The 27698-nt window shown below is 57.3% G+C and overlaps 1 protein-coding gene across 2 annotated transcripts in view; it reads right to left on the bottom strand.

Moving 5' to 3' along the window:
• Positions 1-27698, bottom strand: part of SLC9A5 (solute carrier family 9 member A5) — a 50077-nt gene that overhangs the window by 13236 nt on the left and 9143 nt on the right. For both annotated transcript variants that reach the window (XM_039503840.1, XM_039503841.1), the window contains exons 2-11: positions 20021-20323; positions 14379-14542; positions 13576-13654; positions 8821-8998; positions 7444-7664; positions 7015-7217; positions 4918-5007; positions 4676-4746; positions 1742-1871; positions 894-982 (exon numbers count right to left, since the gene is read on the bottom strand). In XM_039503840.1, coding sequence (XP_039359774.1) covers positions 894-982; positions 1742-1871; positions 4676-4746; positions 4918-5007; positions 7015-7217; positions 7444-7664; positions 8821-8998; positions 13576-13654; positions 14379-14542; positions 20021-20323 — 1528 coding nt within the window. The remainder of the gene's footprint in view (positions 1-893; positions 983-1741; positions 1872-4675; positions 4747-4917; positions 5008-7014; positions 7218-7443; positions 7665-8820; positions 8999-13575; positions 13655-14378; positions 14543-20020; positions 20324-27698) is intronic.

Raw genomic sequence — 27698 nt, 5'->3', positions numbered from 1 at the left:
CGACACTGCTCTGCTGAACCTTGTCCGAGCTCAACCTTGCTCCAGCTGGAGCCCTGCTTCTCCCATGCTCCCCTTCCCTCCCCAGTCGCCCCTCATCCCCCTGCCCCACACCTCTCCCACAGCCCCACGGAACACATCTCCCCCCGTCCTTTGTCTCGGCCCCTTTTCCAGGGAAAGATCCATCACCACCGAGGAGCCGGGAATGGAGCAGGCCTGCACGAGGAGCCGTGGGGGCGTAGCAGATGTCAGCGCTGGCTGACAGCGTGAACACACTGTCTACACTTCCTCAAAACACCTTGGGGATTCACACGCCAAAAAACGTTGTTAGCTTAGCGACGCTCCCATTTCCCACCCTTGCAGCGCACTAAACCACCCGGAAGTCACCAGTAACGGCAGCTTCACCCGCACCAGCCTCGGCTCACGGGCCTGACCCCCAGCCACACTCACTCGCTTCCAACGTATGGCAGCGGCCACGGGACACAGCGCAGGAGAAACCCACCCAGAACTCCAGCCCCCCCCTCTCCCTGTGCCACTAACGCTGTGGCGGTAGGTGGGGTGCGGGAGGGAGCTAGCTGGCGGTGGAGCACAGCAGCCAGAGCGTGTATGAGCCCTGGGGTTTTGGAGGGCAGAGGCGTTGGAGCAGTAAGCGATGGAGTGAAGAGAACGACAAATCCTAATGCATGGCCTGCGGTCACCGCAGCACTCAATGCCCCAGAGGCGGCAGCAGATCTGCCAGCCGGGCAGGACACGTCAGCTGCAGCCTGGACTGTTTGCAGGTGCACAGGAGGTTAGGGAGGGCTCCATTCCTCCCAGCAGCCGCCCCTCTGCAGAGCCGGGGGCGGGAGGACCGGGAGCTCCCAGGGCAGGACATATCCCGGGGGCAGCGCACTCACAGGAGGTTTGTGACCGACGACTCCGACATGGAGCTCCTGCTGGGCATGGAGGGCAGCGTGAGCCTCGAGGCGGAGAGCACGTGACCACCCTAAAGGGAGCAAGAGACCAGAGCAGCGTCAAAGCCCCCACTTGTGCTCAGGCAGATCCCCCCCGCAGAGCCGAGATGGGAGGTGCCAGGGTTCTGCTGGCACCTTGTGTCCCTCACCAGCCACCCGCTACCCTCTGCTGGCACCACCTGGGGACTGGGTGGAGCTGTCTGCCAGGGGATCAGCCCCCCACTGACCCCACCTGGGGGCTGGGCGGAGCTGTCTGCCGGGGGATCAGCCCCCCACTGACCCCACCTGGGGGCTGGGCGGAGCTAGCTGCCAGGAGCAATTGCTAGGTGCCCTCAGAGATATTTGGCAGTTTGGTTTTTTACTATTGATGGGCCACTCAGGGGCAGCACCCGGGGCCCCCGTCCGGGGGGGAGGGGGAAGCACTCAGGGGGCCTGGCCGGGGGGCAGCGCTTAGGGGGGCCCAGCTGGGGGGCAGCGCATGGGGAGTCCCACTGGCCCCGCTTTCTGCCCCTGGCTCTATGGGGCTGCCAGCTGTCCCTAGGGGAACTGCTCTGGCCTGACAAGCTGTGACTGCCAGGGCCCTGGCTGGGGGTGGGCTGCCAGCACGGGAGGACTGGTTGGCCTGGGAGCCGGGGCAGAGCTGATCTCTGTGCCTGGCGGGGAAGTGCCCCCCGCAGGGTCGGTTCATCCAGGAGAGCTGCAGGGGTCAGGCCCCGCCGTTCCCCAGTCGAGCTGCGATCTAGCTGCCGCCGGGCAGGGTGTGCGGTAGCTGCTGGGGGCTGCACCGGTACCTGATCTACAAAGCTGATGGCATCGCGGATATTCAGCTTGCAGTAAACGTCCCAGATTTCGTCTTTGAGCCGATAGGCCGATTTCCGCATCAGGAGCTGGCTCAGGTACCTCTTGTCAAACTGCTCCCATCTGGCACAAGGGGGAGGAGGAGGTGGTGAGCTCCCGTGCGCAGGGATCTCAGGGCAGCCCCCTCGCCCCGGCACACCTGGGAGTCCAGCCGAAGGGGCAGGTTAACAAGGCGTCTCCTCTAACGTTCAGCCACATGCCCCAGAGACAGGTACAGCAGCAATCGAGCTGCGATTCCCAGTGGCGCTGGGGGAGGACAATTCCACGGGGGTGGGGGCAATGCTCATTCAGGGGCAGTGAGGGGAGGGGGTGGGGTGGGAGCATCCCTTACGCAGGCCCGGCAGTCGCTGGTACGAGGAAGCAGCTGTGCAGCCACTGGGGGAGTAAGATCTGCCGCTAGCGCGTGAAGCTGGCTGGGAGCTGGGGGGGAGCAGCCCCCCGTGCTGAGAGCACCACGGCTCCGTAGGAAGGCAGGGTGCTGAGGGGCGGGAGGGCAGGGAGAGCGTCCTGTGGGAGGGGGCGGGCAGCAGGAGGGGACCCCACAGGGACTGCGGTGGGCGAGCAGGGCAGGGAAGGCTCTCCCGAGCTGGAACCCCTCCCCATCAGGAAATGGAGTCAGGGCTGTGGTGCCTCATGGGAGCTGGAGCTCCAGCACCCTTGTGCCCCACATCATCCAGGGGGCTCGTGCCTGGCTGGACTCCATCTCCCACGGAGCCCCGCGGTCTCTCCCCGTGGCCAAGCTGCCACGGCAGATCGTGGACTCTCACAGAGCATGGCAGAGGCCCAAGACTGGGGTGACGGTGCACTCCGTACGCTTTCTAAAAATATGTTTCTAAGTGTGAATATGATGTAACTGGAATATGCTTCATGCAAAAGGTCTCTTGTAAGGTGTCATTACAAAGCTTATAATCTACTGCGTGTGATCATCCTACTCGTATAAATACCACTCCTGTATCTGAAACTAGGAATATGAAGGATAACTCTGAGGGTCTATTGTAATTATGCAAAGTGGGGGCCATTAATGGTGGTTTAGAATCTTGATGGCTCCCATTAACCAGGACAATTGACTGTACATGGCTCTGTTTACCTGCAAGCCTGCCTGTGGGTAATGAAAAATGGGGTCTTACAGACATGTGACCATGTCACATGATACTGGAATCCATCTTAAACCTGGTGCTTTTCCACTTAGGAGGAGGGGTGGGAACCCCGAGAGACACAAGATTCCCGCCTTGTGCCAAAGCTAGAAAAGGGGGTGAAGCAGGACAAGGGGGTTCCAACCATGAGAAAACCCCGGCTTTCCACCTAAGATGCCTGCTGGAACTAACAAGGGCTGTACCAGGGAAAGGATTGGGCCCAGACTAGGAAGGAGTCTAGTCTGTGAAAGAAGCTTATGGGAACATCTCTGAGGGAGAGATATTATCTGTATTCAGTTTCTTAATGTATTAGGGTTAGACTTGTGTGTTTTGTTTTACTTTGCTTGGTAACTTACTTTGTTCTGTCTGTTATTACTTGGAACCACTTAAATCCTACTTTTTATACTTAATAAAATCACTTTTGTTTATTGATAAACCCAGAGTAAGTGATTCATACCTGGGGGAGCAAACAGCTGTGCCTATCTCTCTCTATCAGTGTTATAGAGGACAGACAGTGTTATGGAGGACAGACAATTTAAGCTTTATACAGGGTAAAACGGATTTATTTGGGGTCTGGACCCCATTGGGAGCTGGGTGTTTGGGTGCTGGAGCTAGGTGACCTGCTGAGCAGTTTTCGGTTAAAGTCTGCAGCTTTGGGGGCGTGGACCAGACCTGGGTCTGTGTTGCAGCAGGCTGGCGTGTCTGGCTCAACAAGGCAGGGTTCTGGAGTCCCAAGCTGGCAGGGAAAATGGGCTCAGAGGCAATCTCAGCACATCAGGTGACAGTCCCAAGTGGGTCTCTGTAACCGAACCCATCACAACTGGCCGGGCCTGGTGCTGAGCAGGGGCTGAGAGAGGAGGGCACCACGGATTTAAAAGTGTGCTGAGCAATCCCATCTTGCGTCTTCCCGGCCCCAAGATCACAGTCCAAGAAGCTGGGAGGTCAGGGCGGGTGTCAGGGTTGAGGCTGGGACCACGGTGGGTGGAGAGATGAGGAAGTTGTGGTGGGGGTGGGTGGGGAGATGAGGGTGTCGGGGTTGTGTGGGGAGAGGAGGTGGTTGGAGTGGGGGGGGGGGGGGAGAGGAGGTGGTTGGGGTGCAGGTGGGTGGGGTGGAGGTCGGGGTGGGGAGAGGAGGTGGTTGGGGTGGGGGTGATGAAGAGGTCAAGGCTAGGGCGGGGTGAGCAGAGAGGCGAGCAGTTCAGGGTCAGATTCAGAGTGGATGGGGAGATGAGGGGGGCGGTGTTGGGGCAGGGGTGGGGTGGTTGGCGAGATGAGGGTGTCGGGGTTGTGTGGGGAGAGAAAGAGGTTGGAGTGTGGGTGATGAAGAGGTTGGGGCTAGGGCGGGGTGAGCAGAGAGGCATTGGGGTCAGGTTCAGAGGGATGGGGAGATGAGGGGGCTGGGGTGGGTGGGGGTGAGCCCCCCCAGACAGGTGCCGTTGGCTCTCGGGATGCGATCACAGGGACCGGAAGGCCCGAGACCCGCTGGGACGCACCGTTCACAGTCCCAGGGAGCCGGGCCCGTGGCGGGGTCCTGGGGCAGAGAGCAGCACTGGGCCTGCCAGCCACACACCAGCCTCACGCTGATCCTCTCAGGCCTGCAGAGCGAGGGGTCCCCTTCCAAGCCCCTGTAGGGCCCCGGGGTCCCCACTCAGTGCCCCACAGCTGGCACGGGCCCAGGGAACACACAGGGCCAGAGCGCGACGGGGGAGGCAGCCGTGGCGGGGGGTCACTCACTTGTCTCGCCAGTACCGGTAACCGTGGTGACCGACCACATCCTCCACCGCTGCCAGAATGTGGTCAAAGGCCTTGGAAAGAGAAAACACAGTGAGTGAATGCTGGGGGGGGCCTGGGGCAGAGTCTGAACTGGCGCCCCATCCCTGCTGGGAACTGCCCTGTCAAACGGAGAGCCGGGGCAGGGCCCGTGGCAGGCAGGGCCGGGGAGACGCCGGCCGGCCCAGCTTGGCCCCGCTACCTACGTGCTCGTGCAGTTCCTCGTTCAGCGTTGGCTTGTGATGGTCGCTCCGCTTCACCTTCAGCCACTTCACCAGCGGCTTGATGGTCAGACCCTGAAAGGGCAGAGCAGGGCTGTCAGCGGGGGAGCGTCCCCAGCAGGGCTCTGTGGGCACCGAGCCAGCCCCAACTCCCCCCAGCAAGGGGAGGCTGGCCCAGCTGCCCCAGCCTGGGCAGCATCTACCCTGGGCCTTTGCAGCTCCGCTCTCCCCTCTTCTGAGCGCTTCCCTGGGGGAGCCCGCCGAGCCCTCCGCCCCAGTACACAGGCAGCCAGGGCCAAGATGCAGCACAAGAAAGGAGGTGCTGCCCCAAGGCCTTGGCACCAGGAGATATGTGCCTACAGCGTACCAGGGCCTCCATGCCTCTCGCAAGCTGGTGTCGATCAGAAGTGGCTCCGGTGCCGTCCAAGTGACACTGGGGCAGGGAGGTGTTAAAATTGGGACCTCAGTATGGGCTGAGGTCCTTAGACGCTGCCTGCTACAGGCAAAGCTGACAGATGCCTGGTTTCTTGGGCAGGGAAGAAGCCTTTGGTAGAGCGGCGGCTGGTGCAGTGCAGGGGAGGGGACGCTTGGGACCGGCAGCCCCCAGCCAGGCGGTTAGCTACCAGCCGGCGCGGTGAACCACCCAGTCATTCACAGAATAAAATCCCAGAGAAGTGCAGAGGAAGCAGAGGCCAGGGAACATAGAAGAAGGGGAAACCCCCGTATGGCCAGACATGATGGAACAAACATGAATCACAAAACACGCTGGGGCTGAATCCACCTCGGGGGCAGTTCCAGCAAAGGCAGCAGAGTCACACCGGCGTGGCTTGACCTATTGACGTCGATGCGACGAGGACCAGTCTGCGCAGGGATCACAGAACCGCAGCAGTGAGCGGCGCGGGTTTATAAAGAACCCCAGTCTCGCCAGCCAGGCTCGGTTGCTGGCTTTGGAGCGGAGCTTCTTCTGACGGGCCGCGTGCCCAATCTCCACGAGGGACAGGATCCCTGTGGGGCAGGCGCCGCCCTTACCTGGAGGTGGAGCAGGCAGGCTGCCCCGTGCGGCCTTCAGGAGACTGCAGGGCACACACCCGGCCTGGCACGGCTGGGCGGGGCAGAGAGCAGCACAGGGCAGGGCTCACACCCGGCCTGGCACGGCTGGGGGGGGCGGGGCAGAGAGAAGCACAGGACAGGGCTCACACTCAGCCTGGCATGGCTGGGGGGGGGGGCGGGGCAGAGAGCAGCACAGGGCAGGGCTCACACCCGGCCTGGCACAGCTGGGGGGGGGGGCAGAGAGCAGCACACCGCAGGGCTCACACCCGGCCTGGCACGGCTGGGGGGGGGGCAGAGAGCAGCACAGGGCAGGGCTCACACCTGGCCTGGCACGGCTGGGGGGGGGGGGAGCAGAGAGCAGCACAGGGCAGAGCTCACACCCGGCCTGCCCAGGGACTTCGCCCCACCAGAATTTTAGCGAGGTCACAGTGCCACCTAGTGGCCACGCCTGAGTCTCACCCTGGGGACCGTGGGGGGCACAAGCCCAGGGCCCATGTTGCTGCTGTCTGCCCGTGCAGGTGGATGGGCTCTAGTGTGGCCTGCTCACAACTAACCCAAACTACATCACCCGCGAGTGCCGGCGGCGCCTGCCCGAGCTGCAGGGTCTGACACCCAACTCCGAGGCGCAGGCCTGAGCAGACCCGCCCCACAGCCGGAGAACGAGGGCCGCTCACTAGCACTCACGAGCAGCACAAGGGGAGGCACCGCTGGCACCCTGTGAGCACGGCTGCCCACCGACCGTCTGGGCGAGCGGTGGGGCCCTGCGGACTCGCCCTGTGCTGCACTGGCACTGGGCGGGGGCCAGCGCCTGTGCGGGGAAAGCAGATGAGGCTCTGGGAAAGCAGGGGGGCCAGGACTCACAGGTGCATCTCTCCATTCCCCTACCGCCCCCGGCTCCGTGCAGGCCTTGTACCTCGCCATGAGCTGCCCCCTGCAGCCGGGCCGGAGCACCACAGCTAGCCCTGCTCTCCGGCACAGAGCCAGGCTGGAGGTCTGGTGTGGTTGGGGACGGCCGGGCCCTGCCATGCTGACCTGCACGAGGACGGTGAAGAAGACCACCACGATGGTCGTTGCCACGAAGTAGTCCTTGGCTCGCACCTTGGCTCCATCCAGCAGGATGACCAGGGCAAAGGCGACGGCCCCCCGCAGACCCCCGTACGACATCACCACCTGGTCGATGCGGTCCAGCGGCGTGAGGCGGAAGTGGTTGAGCACCCAGGTCTGGAGGATGACACCTAGGGGAGAAGGGGAGGGATGCGGATGAGGGCCTGGCCTGGGTGTGTGCTCTGCAGGATGCAGCCGGGGACAGGGCTCTTACAAACCCTCTGCAAGAGCCCCCCAGTCCCACCCCTGGCAGATTGCCCCACGAGCCAGGAGGGGGCTCTGAGCATCCCGGGGACCGGACAGCCCCCAGCCAGAGGCTGAGAGCTGCAGACGGCACGGGACAGGAGAGCGACTGACCCACGGCCCGGAAGAGCAGGATGAAAAGCAGGGTGCCCAGCACCAGCGCCGTGTCCCACGCCCACTTGGAGGTGTCCACGGCGGAGATACCCAGGAACATGAAGATGACGGTCTCGGAGCTGCTCGCCAGCGTTTTCATGGTGTACTTGACAGTGGTGCGGGATTTCCGTGAGATGTTGGCTTCCACATATTTCTTACAGCAGATCCCACAGAAGGTGACCCTAGAAGGCAGCAAGAGCTCGGGATAGACGTGGGTAGGGCCACACTGCCCTCTCCCCGCTCCCTTTGCACTGGCCAGCAAGTGCCAGGAGCCCTGCACGCTCATCACAGTGGGATCCCCCTCTCCCGGGTCCCCTGCCCGCTGCTCTCACTCAGCTGAGCCAGGGGGGCCGAGTCTGCGTGTGCAGCAGGGGGACCAGCCCTTCCTCACTGGGCGGCCCCAGCCGTCGCTCGGGCGATGCTCCCACCCCATGTGGCAGCCTTCAGAGCCCTGTGCCATGTGATAGTCACGCTCGTCTCATGTCCAGCTCCAAGGTGCTGCCGTCCGGCATCGTGTGGCTGCCTACGTGCCCCGGCAGAAAAAGGCTCGGCCATGGGATCTAGAGACAGGGCATACAGCACCTGCAGCGTGTCACAGACAGCGTCAGCAACTCACCAGGCGGCCGGTGCAGAGCTCAGAGGCCCACGCCCTGAGAGAAGGACAGCAAGAGCCCACCAGCACACCGGGGTTCGCAAACTGCCTGTGGTTCTCCACATACCGTGTGCCAGGCGCGCCAGCTACCACGGCCGCTCTGCTCTCTGGGCTCTGAGAATGGAGAGTCGGCCTCACCCACCACCACCCTCTGCCCGCCCTCAGGCCCTAAAGCCAGGCTGGGCAGAAATGGCTTCTTCCTAAAGCCCCCCTGCTTCCCCAGGAGCACTGCCTGCCCTGCCCTCCCCTGCCACGGGGAGAGCCCCTCCTAGCCCCCGAAGGGCCAGCGCTCCTGCTTAGAGCAGCACTTCGGTGCCAGCCACAAACGGCCCTTCCTCATTCAGTCGCAGCTTTCTCCAGGCTCTGCCAGGGCCCTTACGTGGTTCTTCCTACGCGTGGCCTGGGCCCCGGAGTTACTGCTCGAGGCCAGTGACTGAACAAAGCGAGAGGGAAGCGGCCGGATCAGACCCTGGGGCCATTGTCTGGCGACGCGAAGGGGAGGGGGCTGCGGGTGGGGCTCGAGGCGCGGCGCGAAGGGGAGGGGGCTGCGGGTGGGGCTCGAGGCGCAGTCTGAACAGAAGGGCAGGGGCTGCGGGGAACCTGCTCCCACAAGGAGGCGCCATGCCCGTCCCACGGGGCCCAGCATCCCTCCCGCCCAGGGAAGAGCCCAAGCGTGCGGTACTCACGCGAGGATGGAGGAGAGCGAGACCATCTCGGCGGCCAGGTACGCCATGTACGCCAGCAGGAAGACGAAGAGCGGCTCGATGATGCGCACGCGCTTGGTGAACCTGGTGATCAGCGCCAGCAGGAAGGCAAAGAGCAGCCCCACGGCCGCCCCCCCGAGGCTCACCACGAAGAAGGAAGCTGGGGGGCACAAGAGCAGATCCCCGCGGAGTGAGTCTTGCTGGCTGCAGCCTCGGCTCTCGGCGGCCGTTTGCTTCCCAGCCGTGAGCCCTGCAGAAGGCAGCTTGTATCTACCGCCGGAGGGAGCCTCTCTCCTTCGCCCGGAGACCTGCCCGCTGAGCCTGCCTTCGGAGAGGCCTCTACTGAGGACGGCTGCGCCCCAAAAGCAGTGAACCCGGCTAACTGCAGAGGTCGGGACACGCTGCACAGGGGCTGCTCTTTCTTCCTTACTGACGAATATGGAGATGCGCCTATCTCATAGAGCTGGAAGGGACCCCAAAGGGTCACTGAGTCCAGCCCCCTGCCTTCACTAGCAGGACCAGGTACTGATTTTGCCCCAGATCCCTAAGTGTCCCCCTCAAGGATTGAACTCACAACCCTGGCTTTAGCAGGCCAATGCCCAAACTGCTGACCCTGCTCCGCCCCCTTCCCCAAGGCCTCTGCCTCGGTCACTGCATTTTTAACGGGCACGTCGCTTGTTGAATAAACCCCCTTCGGAGGAAATCCCGTCCGAGAAGCGATGTGCCCGTTAAAAATGCAGTGACAGAGGCGGAGCGAGGGCGGGGCCTTGGGAAAGGGGGCGGAGCGGGGACAGGAAGAGGCAGAGCAAGGGTGGGGGTTTAGGGAAGGGGGTGGAGCAGGGGCAGGGAGAGGAGGGGGGAGGGCAGGGGTTTGGGGGAGGGGGTGGAGCAGGGGCAGGGAGAGGAGGGGGGAGGGTGTTGCCCTCGGGGTGGGGGGAGCATCCCCAGGGAAAACTAAAAGTCAGCACCTGTGTCTCTGACTCTCCCACTCTGGCCCGTGCACGTACCGCGGCGCCGGCCCGGCACAGATATGACAAGCCAGCGCACGCAGCACAGGGAAATGGGGGCAGGGAGCAGCTCTCTCAGGACAGAGAGCGAGGCCTGGGCCTGCTCAAGGGACACAGACCTGAGGCGCGGCAGCGTCTGACGAGGAGGCCTCCAGCGGAGACAAAGGAACCCCTCTGGGAACGTCTTGGCGCTGCCTGGCGTGGCAGAGTGGGAGATATTGGACAGTCCACTGGAAGTGAGGCGTTCAGCTCCTGATTCCAAACGCCGCCTCCTCTGCCCACAGGGGGAGGCAAAGGGGAGCTGCGGCCCCTCCCCAGGATCAAAGGCAGCCACCAGGCCCCGGGGAACAAAAAGCAAAACCTTCTCCTATGTGCTTCCTGGGGGCCACTCCCTGCAGCCTCCAGCCCCACTCCATCCCCTAGCTGCCAAACCTCCCACTCGCCCCCCAGAGCAGCTACACAGACAGCCCACAGGGGCAAACCGAACATCTGGGGGCAGCAAAAATCAGTGGAATTGAATCTATAAATGAATACCCCAAGAATTACAGGATTGGACAGGGGATCGGCGAGGGTGGGGGGTCGGTGCTGCATAGGGTTACGCACCCACAGATATATTCCAAGGTGCTAAACAATTAATTTTTTTAACAGACTGTAAAAGGCAGCCAGAGACCTTTTATATACATTTGTAAATATCCAACTCTGACGTTTCACTCCATATTCTTTATGAAAATACGCCTATGATATGAATATGACATAACTGAGATGTACTTTATGCAAGATGGGTCTTGTAAGATATCATTGGAAAAGTTATAATTTACTAAATGTGATTATCCAATCTGTATGCCTGCATCATTTCTGTATCCCCCTGAAGTTAGGAATATTGACCATGTATCTGTATTTCAACTATGCTACTTTGGGTGACGCCTACTAACACTTCAGGTACAACAATGGAAAAACCAGACAGGGCGGATGACCCATCAGCAAGAACAATGGACTGTGAAAAGCTTGGCCTTCCTGGGGACGCGCCATACTGCCCCTGACTCATGGATGCTGTGACCCTACAGAGTCAGGGGGTCTTGTCACCTGACACTAAACATTACCGGGGACTTCTTGTAACTTTCCACTGGAAGGGAAGGGGGATCAAGTTTGGGGAACAAAGAATTCCCGCCTTGTGTAAATCCTATTTAAGGGTGGGGAGGAAGGCAAACGGGTCTCCTCCTCCTCCTCTCCATGGCCTGTCTGCCCAAAAAGAAAGACTGGTAAAGCCACCTGAAGGGAAGGCGAGGGGGAGTCCAGACGGAGACAGGGTCCAGTCTGAAAAGGAATATAACCGGAACTCTGAACCGCAGAAACTTTGCAACCTGCCTAAAATAACATTTAGGGTGAGAATTTACATTGTGTAACCTGTTTCTTAAGTCTATTGAGCTTAGCTTGCGTATTTTGGTTTATTTGGTCAGTAATCTGCTTGGTTCTGTCTGTTCTCTCTTATATTCACTTACAATTCACCTTTTGTAGTTACTAAACTTATTTCTTGTTTATAATATAACCCCAGTTTCTATCATTTCTAACGGGGGGGGGAGGGGGAAAAGTCATGCACATCTCACTTCACATTGAGGGAGGGGGCGAATTTTATGAGCTTGCGCTGTACAAATATTTCTATACAGTGCAAGACAGGGTTATTTCGGGTTTGTCTCCCAAAAGGGGTGTGCACGTGAGTGCTGGGGGAGCCCCTCACACAGAGCTGACTTCAGTCTGCGTCTGCAGCAGGGTGTGGGCGTGTGTCAGTCAAGAGGCCGGCGAGCCTAATCCAGCAAAGCAGGGAGAGGGAGCCCAGGCTGACTGAACAGGGGAGGCTCAGTGAAACCCCAGCACATCAGGTGGCACCCAGAAGTGGGGTCCAACCCGTCACACCAATCAACCAAAACAAGCCTCCACCTATGGCTGGAGACCAGAGCCTGATGTTTGCTGCTGTATGATCTGTGAAACGGGACATGGGCACATGCTACAACAGGGGTGGGCAAACTTTTTGGCCCAAGGGCCACATCGGGGAATAGACATTGTATGGCGGGCCATGAATGCTCACAACATTGGGTTTGCGGTGCGGGAGGGGGTGATGGCTCCGGTTAGGGGTGCAGGCTCTGGGGATGAGGAGTTTGGGGTGCAGGAGGGGGCTCCGGGCTGGGATCAAGGGGTTTGGAGAGCAGGAGTGGGATCAGGGCTGGGGCAGGGGGTTGGGGCATGGGGAGAGGCTCGGGGGGCGGGGGGTGCAGGCTGGACTGGGCCCAAGCCTCTGGCAGTTTGCCCACCCCTGTGCTACAAGCTGGCCCCTCGCAGCCAGATTCTCGGGGCAGGTTGGGACTGGCCTCGTAACCTCAGCCGGCTCATCTCCTGACCAGAGCCCTTGGCCATGGTTAAGGTGTGTTGGGCTTGTATAAAATCATAGAATCGTAGGACTGGGAGGGACCTCGAGAGGTCGTCTAGTCCAGCTCCCTGCACTCCTGGCAGGACTAAGGATTATCTAGACCAGTGCTTCTCAAAGCAGTGGTCTGCGGACCGGCACCGGTCCGCGAGCCATCGGCTGCCGGTCCGCAGCGAGTTTCCTCATAAGAGCATTGAATAGGATAATGATATGGCAACGGTCCCTGGCACATTGGAAAAAAAATTGCCGGTCCCCCACATCAGCTAGCTTGAGAAGCACTGCTCTAGACCATCCCTGACAGCCGTGTGTCCAACCGGCTCTTAAAAACCTCCAACGATGGAGATTCCACAACCGCCTTAGCAATTTATTCCAGTGCTTAACCACCCTGACAGTTAGGAAGTTCCCCTGGCTTTTGGTCCCCACCCCGTCTGTCTGTCCGTCCACAGAGCTCCTCGGGGGCAGGGCTGCCTATGGGGCAAGTGGCCTGCACACCAGGGACGCTGTCAGCCAGCCAGCCAGCACGGACATCTGGCCAGGTCTATGCACAAAGCAAACGGTTAGAAGCTGCACCCTGGCACCTGAGATCCGCTTCTACAGCCTCCATTTAGACTCACTCGACTCACCCAGCCACGAGAGCTGGGAGAGAGCTCCTGGGTCACACCTCCCGTCTCTGCCACTGCCAGCCGGCCACGGCTGTTCAGAGTACGTGGTCCCGTCCAGTTTACACGTCCCAAGCGATGGGACTTCCAGCACCTCCACTGGGAAGCCAGTCCACCGCAGTCCCTTCCAATGGCACGGCATCTGCCCGGCTCACCCGCCTGCCCGTCCCCTCTCCTCACGGCCTGCTCCCCCTCAGACCCACAGCGAGTTGGGAATGTCAGGTCCTTTCTAAGCCTGTCACGTTCTCTTAAGGACTTGGTCTCCAGGGTCAAATGCTTGAAGATCCCGGCTGTGTGCATGGCCCGGCACCCCAGCGAGCTGCCCAGTGGTTGTACGGGGCAGGGCAGGCGGGTGAGTCCTTTACAAAGCCCTGGAGGGGACATCGTCCTGTATGGCCCAGCATGCACGGGTGACACAGGCTGTTAAAGCAGCCGCCCTCCTGTCACCGGCCACCCAAAGCAGCCGCCCTCCTGTCACCGGCCCAGGGCAGTATGGAGGGCACTTGCCTTCACGCAGTGCTCCCCAGTGTCAGCCAGTCTGGTCTCCCCAGCAGGGGGAGCTGGCAGCCACGCCCGCTCGACACACCCTCCAGCAGAGGAAGCAGGCCCGGGAACCGCGTGGCTAACAGAGAGGGGCTGGAGAGACACTCACCGACACCCTTCAGGTAGTCTGTGGCCTGGACATGCGCAGGGCCCATCTCCACAAAGGAGTTAAAGACTTTGTACAGCACCTGCAAGGCAAAGCAATGGGGTCAGCCCAACGCCTGGGCCCGATGGACCGACAGCCCCTTCTCGACTCTAGCCTGCGCTGTTCTGGGCAGACCCTGCCTCTTGGGCGGGTGAGAAGCAGGGAGGCGGCAGACTCTAGGCTCTCCGGGTGCGGGGCTTCCCGGGCGAAGGGACGCAGGGCCAGAGTGGGAGTGTACGTCTCCTGCCGCCACCTGCTCTGGATCTGCCTAAGGCGATTGCTCAGCTAGTCCTGTGCTGGGCTCTCCCGAGCACACACTGAAGTAGCAGGGGGTGGTGTGTGGTGTGCAAACCCCTTTGGCTCGTCTCTTGATCCAGCTGTGAAGCCACGTTGTTCGGGTGACCGCTGGCCCGTTACCCACCCTGCTCCATCTCCTGGCACCTTGGAGACTGCTCCATCCCCACAGCAGGGCAGGGCAGGGCTATCACTGAGACAGCAAACCCCCGAGCTGGGCGCAGTCCTATGCCCTGGAGGACACGATGTCCCACTGAGGAGAGGGCTCTGTACACGCAGACGGTAGAGACCACGGAGGGTGGGAGGAGCGTGTCCGGTCTGGGCCTTGGGGCCAGGGACTTTCCGCCCCAATCGGCAGCTCTAGGACTAGAGGAGAAGCTCCCGCTATCTGGCAGCTGCAGCACGGATGTCTCAGGCCTCCAGCCAGAGAGGGCAAGACTCCCCCCAAGCACAGAGCCCTGGGCCGTACTCACCACGGTGACAGCGTCGTTCAGCAGGGACTCCCCGAACACGATGATGAAGAGGGTCTCGTTGATGTGGACTTCCTCGAAGACAGCCAGCACTGCCACAGGATCCACGGCCGAGATGAGGCTGCCGAAGAGCAGGAAGTCCATCAGGCCAGCTTCCACGCCCTCGTCTGCCAGGACAGAAACACACCGCTCAGGGCACCTCGGAAGGGAGCATGGACTGAGCTCCAGTCTCCTGTATCTCCAGCAGCACCCGCCTCACACTGCCCATGGGAAGCGGACCAGGCTCCACGCCCCAAGGGCCAGCCAGGCACACCGGGGAGCGAGAGAAGCGAAGGAGGGACCCCACCCGCCCTGCACAGAGCTGGGGCAGATGCCTGCGCTGGGGAGGCCGTTATCACAGCACACAGAGCAAGGCCGGCCTAGCAGGCCCTGATAAACAACAAGCCTCGTGTCTGCTCAGTGGTGACCATGGAGTGGGCAGGAGATACCACGTGTCTGTCTCTGCACATCACAGCAGACAGAGCACAATGCGGGGCCCCTGCTGTCGGCAGCAGCTATGCCAGAGGGCTCGGAAGGGACCCTCCCCTGTTCCCAGAGAAATTCTCCAGTCTTAATTTTGTCTGCTTGGTCTCAATTCTGAATAAGCAGGAGCCAGGCCACTCCAAGAGGAAATATGCAGATCTTGAGTACGCTGAGCGCTAACATAGGGTGAAAAGTTCAGTTAATTGGCAGACTGCCCAGGAGTGCCAAGATGGTACCCTGGCAAAAGGCCCAGTAGGTGAGAGGATCGGCTGAATCATAATGCTGAAGTGAACAGCAACTGTGAGCATGTGCAGAATGAAAGGGGTGACAGAAAGGTTAACAGCGTCAGCCTGAACTGACATGGGCTGGTTTGGGGCTGCTTCTTCTGGTAGCTGAAGATGAGGTGATGTGGGTTAGAACAGTATAAATACTACTGTGCTGATGGGCAGCCAGTCAGTCAGGAGCCGGCGAGGAGAGCGATCGGGAGAAGACGGAGTAAGAGGGAGGAGCCAGCAAGAAGAACTGCTGGAAAGGAGTTAGAAGAGTGGCTGCTGGGAAAGAGAGATCGGTGAGCAGACAGAGGAGCCACTGAAGAAATTTTGTAGCAGAGTGAGAGAATCCACCAAGAGAACCAAGCGGCAACAACTACGAACAGCGAAACGGAGCTGAGGAAGAGTGACTTTGGAACACTAACAGCAGCTACAAAGTTGTGAAGAGAGAGTGACAGCTTAAAATCCTGAGGAGAACCCTTCTGGGAGAAGCTGCTTCAGCAGCAAGCAGCAGCAACTAAAGAAAGATGCCAAAGGATTTACAAAATAAGTTAGTTTTATTGTAAGTATTAGTGTGTGTGCGCGCACTAATAAGAATGCATAGAATATTATTAATTGACATTTATTTATGTAAAATCTAAAGTATAATTGAAGAACTACTGTCAATGATTGGTTACAGACTGGCCATTTGTAGAAAAGTGCTTCGCTTAGAATCATTTAAACTGTATGCTGTTGTGGTTTGAATGCTCTTTTAACTTGCAATAAGGGATGTGTGTCTTATTTAGGACTTTAGATTATATTGTATTAGGGATTATTAGTTACAAGAATACTCCTGTGTCAATCACTCTATCGGAAGGTTAGATCCGTGTCCTTCAAGTGTTTCCTTAACAACTCTGGAGACCCAGACCCCAGGAAGAGCAGATTGAGGGGGCAATAGGGTGGTTATTTTAGGGCACCCCAGAGCCTATATTTCAGGGTAACACCCTGGCGGAGCTGCTAGGAGCTGTCCTTGACATCACCATCCCCCTTGTCTGCCCACCCAAGCGTGCCGAGGTGCTGGAGCCTAGATGGGGTTCTGCTAGCAGTGCTGGGACCCCACCAGTTCCCTGCAGCCTGGGGAGGATACCAGAGGAGGGGGTGGTGAGGAGGTTGTGGGCTGAGGGAGAGAGAATGCACATGTGAAAACCTTGCCCTGGGGTCCAGGGAGTGGCACTGGGCTGGTCCTGAGGGAGCAGCAGCCTCGAAGAGTCACCAAGCAGCCCCTCGGGGGAAAGGGGTGAGTAGCAGGGAGTGGGGGAGGATTAGCTCTGGGATGGTGATGGCTCAGTCTGAGCAGTGACTGCCAGCCAATGCATCAGCCATGTCTGGGATGTGCTGCAGCTGCCGGGGCTGTAACGGGCACAGCACAGTCGGTGGCCACCCAAGAGCTCAGGGGCACATGGGGATGAGGGGTCGGATAAGAGGAACTTCTCCACTAAAATCCCTGAGCTCCCCAATGGTGGGTGTGAACCCTCCCTGGACCTCGCGGAACCTCTGGCTGCAGGACCATGCCAGGAGTATGCAGCACCCCTGCCCTGGCCCAGTTCCCTGGTTCGTTGTTTGATGAACCCCCAGATCACTTCACAGTGTCAGAGGTGCTGAGCGAGAGGGAGCCTGTGGTCAGTCTGAGGTTAACTCCTGGGCTTGAAATGAAAAGCAGAGGCAAGGGAAGCACATGAAGCAGCAAACAGAGAAGAGCAAAGGCCTTTGTATGCATCTTGTGAGCACAGTCGAAGCTTGACGAGCTTAAGAAGGGGAAAACGCCAAACACAGATGATTTGCAAGCTCCATCCAGTCTGCAATTGCCAGGCAACATCGCAGACAACTGGAAAAAATTCCGACAGCGGTTTGAATTGTATTTAGCAGCCACAGGGAAGAGCAGAAAAATGATAAAAGTGAAATCATCAATCTTTTTGCATATTGTTGGGGAGGAAGCATTGGATATTTATAACAACTTTAAATTTGAAGAAGATGAAAGCATGAAGTAAAAGACTCACAATTTGAGGAGCAGTGTGTGACATTCTATACCTTGGGGGAGCACTCGGTAACTCTCATATTCCGCATTTATATATAATTGTATGCCATGGGAGGTATCAGGGGAAAGTTTATGATCTGCTGAAAGTCCTTGTTCTAGCTAAATATGTAGATCATTAGTGCATATAAAGTTAAGAGATTGTGTCATATGGTTGTCACTAAAACATGCTGTAAGTTGGGGAATCGGCCAGATATTAGCTCCCCAGAGGCAACAGCAAGGAAAATAACCAACACCCGGGTGGGATGTCAAACAATCAGCAACAGCCATTGTCCAGCAAGGGAGCTACCATGCTATGACTCACCTGCATGAGGCCACCCCAGGGGAATTGCTCAACCTTGCCTGGGGACTCAGCAATGCCCCCAGACATGTTTTCCAAGCACATGGACTAAGGGTATAAAACAGAACCCAGCAGCCCTGCATCTTTTCCTCTCTCCCCCTCCCACCTACGCTGCAAGCAACAAGGACACTGAAAACACTGAAGACTCCAACAGATGAGACTGGCCCAGGTTTCAGGCATGAAATGCAATATCCAGGGCGGTGAGAAAAACTGCTTAATCTAAACGTTGCCCAGTCTAATAGGGTTGAGAGTTTAGACTGAGTGCTTATATTCTGTTTTCTTTTGGTAACACACTGACTTTTTGCCTATCACTTATAACCCCTTAAAATCTATCTTTTGTAGTCAATACATTTGTTTTATTGTTTATCTTTACCAATGAGTTGCCTGAAGTGTTGGTAAATCTGCTCAGGTTTTACAAAGGCTGGCATATGTCCACTTTCCATTGATGAAGTGGTGAACCAATTAATAAACTTGCACTCCTTGTCTTGAGCAGTGCAAGATGGTACAGCTAGAAGGTGCAAGCCAGGGAGCTGGAGGGAATTGGGCTGGTGCCTTTCTCAGTGTGACTCATGAGTGGGCTCTGGGAGCATTCATGCAGTCTAGCTGGGTGTAGGGCTTCACACCTGGTTGTGCTGAGTGATCACAGCGCCGGGAGGGGTTTGCTGCTTGTCACTAGCAAAGCACTGCGAGAGACAGCCCAGGCCAGAGAGTTAAGGGGGCACAGCAGTCCCACAGTCCCAGGCTGCACTCCGGGGATCCCATCACATACTGCATGCCAAAGAGGAGTGAGACCTTTGAGACAGACGGATTTTGTACATGCATTAAAAGCTGACGACACCAGAGAGCAACGTCACAGAATTAAGGAGCATCACTAAAACGTGTGTCTTTGGTGAGTCTCTGGTCAGAGATAGACTCATTTGTGGCATTGCAGACAATGTGTTAAGAGAGAGATGGTTCTGTGAAGATTTAACTTTAGAAAAAGCAGCTCTCCAGATAGGCAGGGCAGCAGAAACTTGGAAAGCACAAGCCAAAGAGCTGAATTCACCAGAAGGGGTTATCCGTGTAGTAAGTACAAAAGAATATAGCTAGAAAAGGTAAAATCAAAGCATGGAACCACTCACTATGAAAACCACTGCTGGGGGACACTGGGTGCAGACAGCTACATGGAAAGTTGTGAGTCACAGCATGGCCCCAAATGGTGCGTTGTCTTTGGGAAACTGTCATAAATATAGGAAAAACAATCATTTTGCAAAATGCTGCAGGTCCCAAAAGCAGAAAAGTGACGTGCGTTAAGTTGAAGACAACCTAGTTGAGGACTTTTACACACACGTGCTGGGATCTAGCAAGCCTGATGAGAGGGACTGGATACTGCCCGTGACAGCGAATGAAACAATTCCACTGAAACTGGACACAGGAGCTCAGGTCACTGTTCTGTCTGAACAGGATGATGAGAGACTGAAGATAAGAGCAAAACTGGAACAAATAGACCAGCGAAGGGGAGGTGAATTGCTCGCACCAACCATAAAAACAACATGTACGTGTTCCCATTCACTGCAGTGCCAAAGGACGTGACATCAGTTTTAAGCTGGGCTGCCTCGGAAAAACTCAATCTGATAAAACAGGTGCTCTCACTCCAAGATCATACTGACCCTGGCGATGGGGCACTCTTTTGGGAATATCATGATCTGTTCCAAGGGTTGGATTGTTGCAGGGTGAACATACAATCCGGATAAACAAGCAGGCCCCTCCAGTTTCCATCCATCTAGAGAGGTGCCATTTGCACTCCGTGATAAACTCAAGGCTGAGAGCAATGCAAGTAATCCCAAAAATGGAGGCGCCAACGGAACGCGTGAGCTCCCTAGTCACTGTGGAGAAAAGCAACGGCCAGCTACACACGTGCTTAGATCAGCGAGACTTCAACAAGGTGAAAAAAAAAAGAGAGAACATTTCAAACTGCCAACCAGAGAAGAGATTATGGCTCAATATTTCAGCACATTGGCTGCCTCTTCGGGATTCTGGCAGCTAAAATTAACTGAAGAAAGGTCAAAACTATGCATACTGAATGCCCCATTTGAAAGATACAGACTCTTACGCCTACCCATCAGCAGAGCTTCAGCACCAGAAGTGGCCCACAAAACCATACATCTGATTCATGAACATATTAATGATGTCAACACCTCAGTGGCACGCTTGGGAAGCATGGGGGTCGAGAACGCAGCGTCGGTGTGTGCGCAGCTCACTACAGACTCGCTCGTGGGGTTTTTTTATTCTTTTGTCATCCCAGCATGTTGTTTAATGAACCCCTAGATCATTCCAGGCCTCCCTGGCATGAGTGGGATGGCCAGTGGCACGGCCAGTTCAGTTACCATCCAACTCCGGCTGCCCTGCCACCGGCCCCACATGTTGCGAGAGGGGCAGATATCCTGGGGCCCAAATCACTTACCCATCAGCCCCGCTTGCTTCACGCCCCAGAGGGCGGCTCCGGTGGCGAAGGAATTCCACAGCGTGCCAATGACCGCGTAGGTCAGGATTGCCCCGAGATTGTCAAAGAACAGCCGGCTAGGCATGAAATAGCCCGAGTCCAGGACGATGGGGGGCAGGAGAAAGAGGAAGAACATGCTTGGCTCCAGCTGGTACTCGGCTCTCTTAGTGATGGCCAGAACAATGCCCCCGAGGCCCAGCCCCAGCAGGATGAGGAGGCAACTCTCTGGAACCACGGACGTCACCTTCTTGGACAGCTGGAACACTGCAGTGCAGACAGGGAACAGGGAATCACTGCGGGGCCCCAAGCCCCAGCTTGCAACACTCTGGGAGCGTGCCACCATCCTCAGTGCACTGACACTGCAACACGGCTTCCTCAAAGGACTACGTGGGGTCCAGGGGAATGAGGGAACATCCTAGCCTGCCCCATGTCCATGTACTCATGGCCCAGCTGGGCACCGGTGTCCCAGGACATCCCAGCTGCCCCATGTCCATGTACGCACAGGCCAGCTGGGCACTGGTGACCCAGGACATCCCAGCTGCCCCATGGCCCAGCTGGGCATAGGTGTCCTGGCACTCTATGCAGCTGGCTATAGGGCACTCCTAGTTCATGCTCTAAAGAAGCAGAGACATTTAAGTCCCTCTGTTCTTTCAGGCCCTTGTCTGCCGTGCTGAGGGTCAGCGGTTAGTTTATTATCTGACTCCTAGGTTCTATCTATTTCCTGTTAACACCAAGTAATTCATTTTCTGTTATTTTCTTCCAAATTGTCACCTTGGTATTGTACAGAAACTGAAGACTCAATCGATCAGTCTTCCTGGTTGTCCTGCAGGCAGCCCTCTGTTCACCCCAGTCCTGCAGCCTAGACGCTTCCCCGAGGAACGGTCAGCGGGACTAACGCCCCCTTCGCAGAGAACAGAATGGCTCTCAAACAGCCGCAAGAGCCTTCTGTGCGGCAGCCTCAGCCAGCAAAGAGGCCACGTCTGACCAACGGCTGCAGAACACACACTCTCGAATCCCCAGACAGCGGCGCGCAGCTTCCCCCAGAGTGACTTATGTGCAAAAAATACAACATGCAAAAAAGGTGCCAGAGTGGCACTGGACTGAGAGGGTATTTCTAAGTGATTTATTCCATTTAGGGTCTGGGACTGAATCTTAAACGGCTACCAAACGGGACTGTTGGGCAAACGGCTCATAGTGCAACGCCAATCCGCCAGCTGTGTGACAAGGGCAAACAGCATGCACACAGCAACGCCGGGCAGGACAGAAGGGTCCCCTCGGCGTCCCCTTTCTAGCAGGCCCATCTGGGACCTGCCTACCCTCAGCCACTGTCAGACCCCAAGCCCGGACTCCTTCTGCAGCACATAACTTTGCAGCATGCTGCTGACCTCGTCATACCCTCTGCCACCCAAGACGATCTCCCCCGGAAGCTACATTGCAGCACAGGGCCCCCCTGGCCAACCTAGTGAAGACCAGCCATGATCTTCCCCAAGAAGCCACCAAGCGAACAGGCACAGACAGTGACTTCTGCCCAAGGGATCGGTACCCGGCCTGATAGTGAGTGCCCTAGAGGTCTCAGTCTGGGGTGCGTTTGGGTGTTGGGAGCTTTTAGGTGTTTTCTTTGAGCTTAAAAACAAGGAGGCCTGGAGCCGTGGCCAAGTACGATCCTCCCCCGGTCTGGGAGCACGTTACTGATCAACACTTGAAAACCTTGCAGCAGACATCCACTGTTTGGCTCACCGAGATGCCCAGCACGTCCCAGGCTTGGCATGATGCTGGGCAGGGATCACTGAGCTTTGCCCACAGCTCCAGGGTAGCTCCAAAGCCTTTGAGCTCCGTGGCTTTGGTTGGCTCGCACTGGCATGAGGATCCCTAGCCCCCAGCACTGGCCCTGGCTGGGCGCTGGAGTAGGGCTTGCAGCAGTCGGTAGTAATAGGATCACTGAGCGAGCGGAGTCATCCTCAGTGAGCACATGGAGCGAGCACTGCCCATCACCCAGTCTCAGCTGCCTTGGGCCCTGCGGGCGGGATGGGATTTGCTGCCCCTGGCAGGGGCGTCTCTCTGGTAACATGGCACCTTCCCGCACACACACGTGCCAACACAGTGGTCTCCCCATTACCAATCACTGCTAGGAAACCGTCTCCTGGCTTCAGGTCAATCACCAGTGCCACCCCAAAATGCAGGCACACAAGCCTGTGCCCTCTGTCTGCTGAGCGCCCACCCCCATGAGATCACGGGAACTCACGGGGAAACACTCTGCGGCATGGGAAACCAAACCATCAGCACTCAGGCTGTGTGATGGGCTCAGGGCACATGGCCTCTTCCCCCTCTCCAGGGCCCCCTCCAGGCCCTGCTGGAACCCCAAGGATTTCCCTCCCCACTTGGCAATTGTTGGGGTTTTGGTGTTGGTGACTCAGTAGGGGGCGCTCTCCCCTGCAGTCAGTGCTGACCCCAATGCCCCAGCATGGTGCTAGAGGGCGCCATGCTGCAGGCAGTAGGGCAGGGGCTCAGCAGGGGGCGCTCTCCCCTGCAGTCAGTGCTGACCCCAATGCCCCAGCACATACCTGCGGGATCATGCTGCCAGAGGTGAAGGCTTTTGGAAGAGACATAAAACTGAGTCATCTTCAGGATTGTGTAGCCCGTTTCCTAAGACGGGGGCTACTAACTTCACGGTCTTGGCTAAATTCCAACCTGAGCAATTCAATTCTGTTCATCTAACTCCTCCCTGCAGCTTTCACGAGAGGCCATAGTTGTCTTCACTGAATTAAGAGATGCTTAGACAAAGACTCGGCCTATGCCCCAGACAGCACCCAGGGCCTGTCAGCACGGGGGTGTCTTTCCCAGACACCTCTGAACTGTAAGCACTGCCAAGGGGCTCCGCATCTAAGCTGGGTCCCGAGGGCAAGCAGGACCCAATGCTGAGGGTGATGCAGGCCGCTGCTAGTCACCAGACCTATTCTGCTTATCCAAGCTGCTTGAGAATCCTACAAAGCTCGTGACCTCGCTGACATCTTGTGGCAGTGAGTTCCGCAGGCTGAATGTGTGTTACGTGAAAAGGTTACTTCCTTTCATCAGTTTTAAATATGTTTCCTCTCTGTTTCATTGGGTGCCTTTTGTCCCCTCTGGAGTCCCCGCAGGGCTCTCTCCTTTTCTCCCCTCAAACCTTTTCCCTAGGGGGTCTCACCCCTTCATCCAGCCTCGGCTACCATGTCCATGCTGATGGCACACACACATCTACTTTTCCATTCGTGACCTATCTCCCCCCGGAGGTCTCACCACAGCTGACTCCTCCCTCTCCCTCACCCCCACATGTCTAGGGCAGGTCAAGATCTTTACACTTCTTCCTCCACAATGTGTCTAAGAACTAACTCTCACCCCCACCCCGTGACAAACTGCCCCAAATGCAGGTGCTCGAATCCTCCTGGCCTGTCAACCTGACCCCAGCCTCCTCTGAATGGTTTCCCCTACGTCACCAAATCAACCATCAGCTTCTCATCCTCACTTTCAAAGCCCTGACTAATGCTGGCCCATCGCCTCCCGCTCCCAATACTGGGTGTGCCCCTCACGCGGTCTCTCACACAGCTGGCATGCCCGGCCATCACCCTCCCTGCACCTGCATCTCTCCCAGAAACCCTCCTCTGCAGCAACACCTCCAAGGAGTGAGTCAGACATGTATTTATACCCACAGAACGATCCAGCACCCCCATGCTGTGCGCTGGCCTGGCTGAGGGGCCGCGTGATCTCTCTGCGGTGTCTCCGGCCCCGTTCTCACCACCTCTCTGCACTGGGCCACTGCCCCCTCAGGGCAGCACGTCTGAAATGCCCTTGGATGCTTTTGGGGCGTGGGGGTGACCTGCCTCTGACTATACAGTCAGGTCCTGGCACTGGGAAGTACGAAGTGCCGTGAATGGTGAGCGAGAGTTAACCGGGGCTCTGCACACAGCTCGCCTGTCCCTGCTCAGTCCTCTCTTCTCAGGTAAACGGGCATTCGCCTCGCTGGGTGCGGTGCCAGGACTTAGAACGGGACTGGCCCTTCTGCAGACAGAGCCAGGAGGAAAAACTGACCCCAGCATGAGGGCTCGCGGGCCATTTCCTGCCAACTCTGCAACGCCAGGTAGGCGACTCCAATGGCCCTGGAGAGCCCATGGCAATTCCACGGAGGGCTGCAGATTGTCCCCTCACAGCAAGCACGATAGGAAGGCTGGGCCTTAGACATCTCAGAAAGCGGAGCGCAAACCAAAGCTGTTGTGGAGGAAAGGGTGTGCCAGGCTGGTCACGCCCGGGCCTCGGGCTCAGAGCACACCCTGCAGCTGGGCCCTGGAAGCAGCCCCAGGGAGAGACACGAGGGGCATGGGGCCCAGTCCTGACGTTACCAGCACAAGCTCTGAGAAGAAGGAGAAAGATGAAGGCCCCAGCCAGCCCTTCCACTGAACACCCGCAGGATCAGTATCTAGAGCCCTTTGCACCCAGGGCGCAAACCCCATGCAAAGAGCCACGTTCCCCGGGGGAACACAACCTGCATTTTCCATTTTTTTCATGTGCACCCTCCTCCTCCATCCCCACTGGCACCCCCGGCTCCCGAGGCGGAGAGCAGGGTAGCGGTTTGCATGGGGCGGAGCTGGGCCGCCGGGCCGGTCTGACAGTCCGCAGCGCAGTCTGAAAGCGGAGAGGGATTTCGCTGCTGAAACAGCAGCCCTCAGGCTCAGCCACACAGCCCAGGTGAAGGGGCCATTTCGCCCCCTGTCAGCCCCATGTCTGCAGGTAGCTTCCACTAGCTCCAACACCCAGACTGGCCAAAGGGGCCCGTGTGCGTGAGAGACGCAGCCCCAGGGAAGGCGCCGTACTCAGCTCACTGCAGGAGACAGAATCTGCTTCCCACAGGACGAGAACTCTGGGGTGCATCCCCAAGGAGCTCACAGGCTCCATCCCCAGGCTGGGGATCAGAGCGATGGGAAATCCAGCTCCCCACGGCTCCCCCAGACCTACACCCCTCCCCACCCCCAGTCCTCACAGCCATGCCAGGAGTCCCATCCCGCCTGCGCATGAGGGAGCAGGAAATGCTGCTGATAACAGGACACGGCTTCCACTCTCGGGGCAGAGACTGTATCTGCCCACGGGCCATAAGGCGCTAACCTTAGCAGAGAGCTCTACTCTGTTCAGGGTTCATTCCGTGCCATCTCCTGCCCTCCCTGTCCCCCTTATCCTGGTGTCATGTTATGTGCCTCAGGTGGCGAAAAGGGGGGACCGAGATGCCTGGAAAGGATGAAGTGAGATTATAGAATATCAGGGTTGGAAGGGACCTCAGGAGGTATCTAGTCCCACCCCCTGCTCAAAGCAGGACCAAACCCAACTAAATCATCCCAACCAGGGCTTTGTCAAGCCTGACCTTAAAAACCTCCAAGGAAGGAGATTCCACCACCTCCCTAGGGAACCCATTCCAGTGCTTCATCACTCTCTGAGTGAAAAAGTTTTTCCTAACATCCAACCTAAACCTCCCCCACTGCAACTTGAGACCATTACTCCTTATTCTGTCATCAGAACAACACCACTGAGAACAATCTAGATCCATCCTCTTTGGAACCCCCTTTCAGGTAGTTGAAAGCAGCTATCAAATCCCCTCTCATTCTTCTCTTCTGCAGACTAAACAATCCTAGTTCCCTCAGCCTCTCTTCATAAATCATGTATCAGAGGGGTAGCCGTGTTAGTCTGGTTCTGTAGAAGCAGCAAAGAATCCTGTGGCACCTTATAGACTAACAGACGTTTTGCAGCATGAGCTTTCGTGGGTGAATACCCACTTCTTCGGATGCAAGCAGTGGAAATTTCCAGGGGCAGGTGTGTATATATAAGCAAGCAAGAAGCAAGCTAGAGATAACGAGGTTAGATCAATCAGGGAGGATGGGGCCCTGTTCCAGCAGCTGAGGTGTGAAAACCAAGGGAGGAGAAACTGGTTCTGTAATTGGCAAGCCATTCACAGTCTTTGTTTAGTCCTAAACTGATGGTGTTGCCAATTACAGAACCAGTTTCTCCTCCCTTGGTTTTCACACCTCAGCTGCTGGAACAGGGCCCCATCCTCCCTGATTGATCTAACCTCGTTATCTCTAGCTTGCTTCTTGCTTGCTTATATATACACACCTGCCCCTGGAAATTTCCACTGCTTGCATCCGAAGAAGTGGGTATTCACCCACGAAAGCTCATGCTGCAAAACGTCTGTTAGTCTATAAGGTGCCACAGGATTCTTTGCTGCTTCATAAATCATGTGCTCCAGCTCCCTAATCATTTTTGTTGCCCTCCGCTGGACTCTCTCCAATTTATCCACAACCTTCTTGTAGTGTGGGGCCCAAAACTGGACACAGTACTCCAGATGAGGCCTCACCAATGTCGAATAGAGGGGAATGATCACATCCCTCGATCTGCAGGCAATGCCCCTACTTATACAGCCCAAAATGTCGTTAGCCTTCTTGGGAACAAGGGCACACTGCTGACTCGTCCACTGTAACCCCTAGGTCCTTTTCTGCAGAACTGCTTCCTAGCCATTCGGTCCCTAGTCTGTAGCAGTGAATGGGATTCTTCCGTCCTAAGTGCAGGACTCTGCACTTGTCCTTGTTGAGCCTCATCAGGTTTCTTTTGGCCCAGTCCTCTAATTTGTCTAGGTCCCTCTGTATCCTATCCCTACCCTCCAGTGTATCTACCACTCCTCCCAGTTTAGTGTCATCTGCAAACTTGCAGAGAGTATAGTCCACTCCATCCTCCAGATCATTAATGAAGATATTGAACAAAACCAGCCCCAGGACCGACCCTTGGGGCACTCCACTTGAAACCGGCTGCCAACTAGACATCGAGCTGTTGATCACTACCCGTTGAGCCCGACGATCTAGCCAGCTTTCTATCCACCTTATAGTCCATTCATCCAGCCCATAGTTCTTTAACTTGCTGGTAAGAATACTGTGGGAGACCGTATCAAAAGCTTTGCTAAAGTCAAGGAATAACACGTCCACTGCTTTCCCCTCATCCACAGAGCCAGATATCTCCTCATAGAAGGCAATTAGGTTAGTCAGGCATGACTTGCCCTTGGTGAATCCATGCTGACTGTTCCTGATCACTTTCCTCTCCTCTAAGTGCTTCAGAATTGATTCCTTGAGGACCTGCTCCATGATTTTTCCAGATGTCCCAGATGATCCTGGCAAGTGACCCGCACCCTGCGCTGCAAGGGAAGGTGAAACCTCCCCAGGTCACTGCCAATCTGACCCGGGGGAAATTCCTTCCCGACCCCAGTATGGTGGTCAGCTAGACCCCGAGGTGGCAGCTGACGAGCCTGAAGCCTAGAGTGGGTGCCCTTGAGGGCCCAGGGAGGGGGAACACAGGTGCTGTGGCCCTGAACCAGACACGCTGCACACCCAGGAGCCTCCATTCGCTCCCTAGGGACAGGTGTCGCAGCTGGCTCAGGAGAGTAGGCCAAGCACATTCCAAGGCTTGAGGATGCTGCGAGGGGCCCGCAGGCTGAGCCCCCCGGCTAAGCTGAGCCAAGCCCGCCAGGCCACACAAGCTGCTCAGCACAGCTCATCGCCACCTGGCTGACGGGACTGGGACGCCATTAGGAAGCACTCTGATTAACAACGCAGACGGTCCTGTAGCTGCCTTTGGA

Source organism: Mauremys reevesii, linkage group 16 (genome assembly GCF_016161935.1).
Source record: "Mauremys reevesii isolate NIE-2019 linkage group 16, ASM1616193v1, whole genome shotgun sequence".
NCBI lineage: Eukaryota > Metazoa > Chordata > Testudines > Geoemydidae > Mauremys > Mauremys reevesii.
The sequence above is the reverse complement of the archived record's forward strand: the minus strand, read 5'-3'. Positions and strand labels throughout refer to the sequence as shown.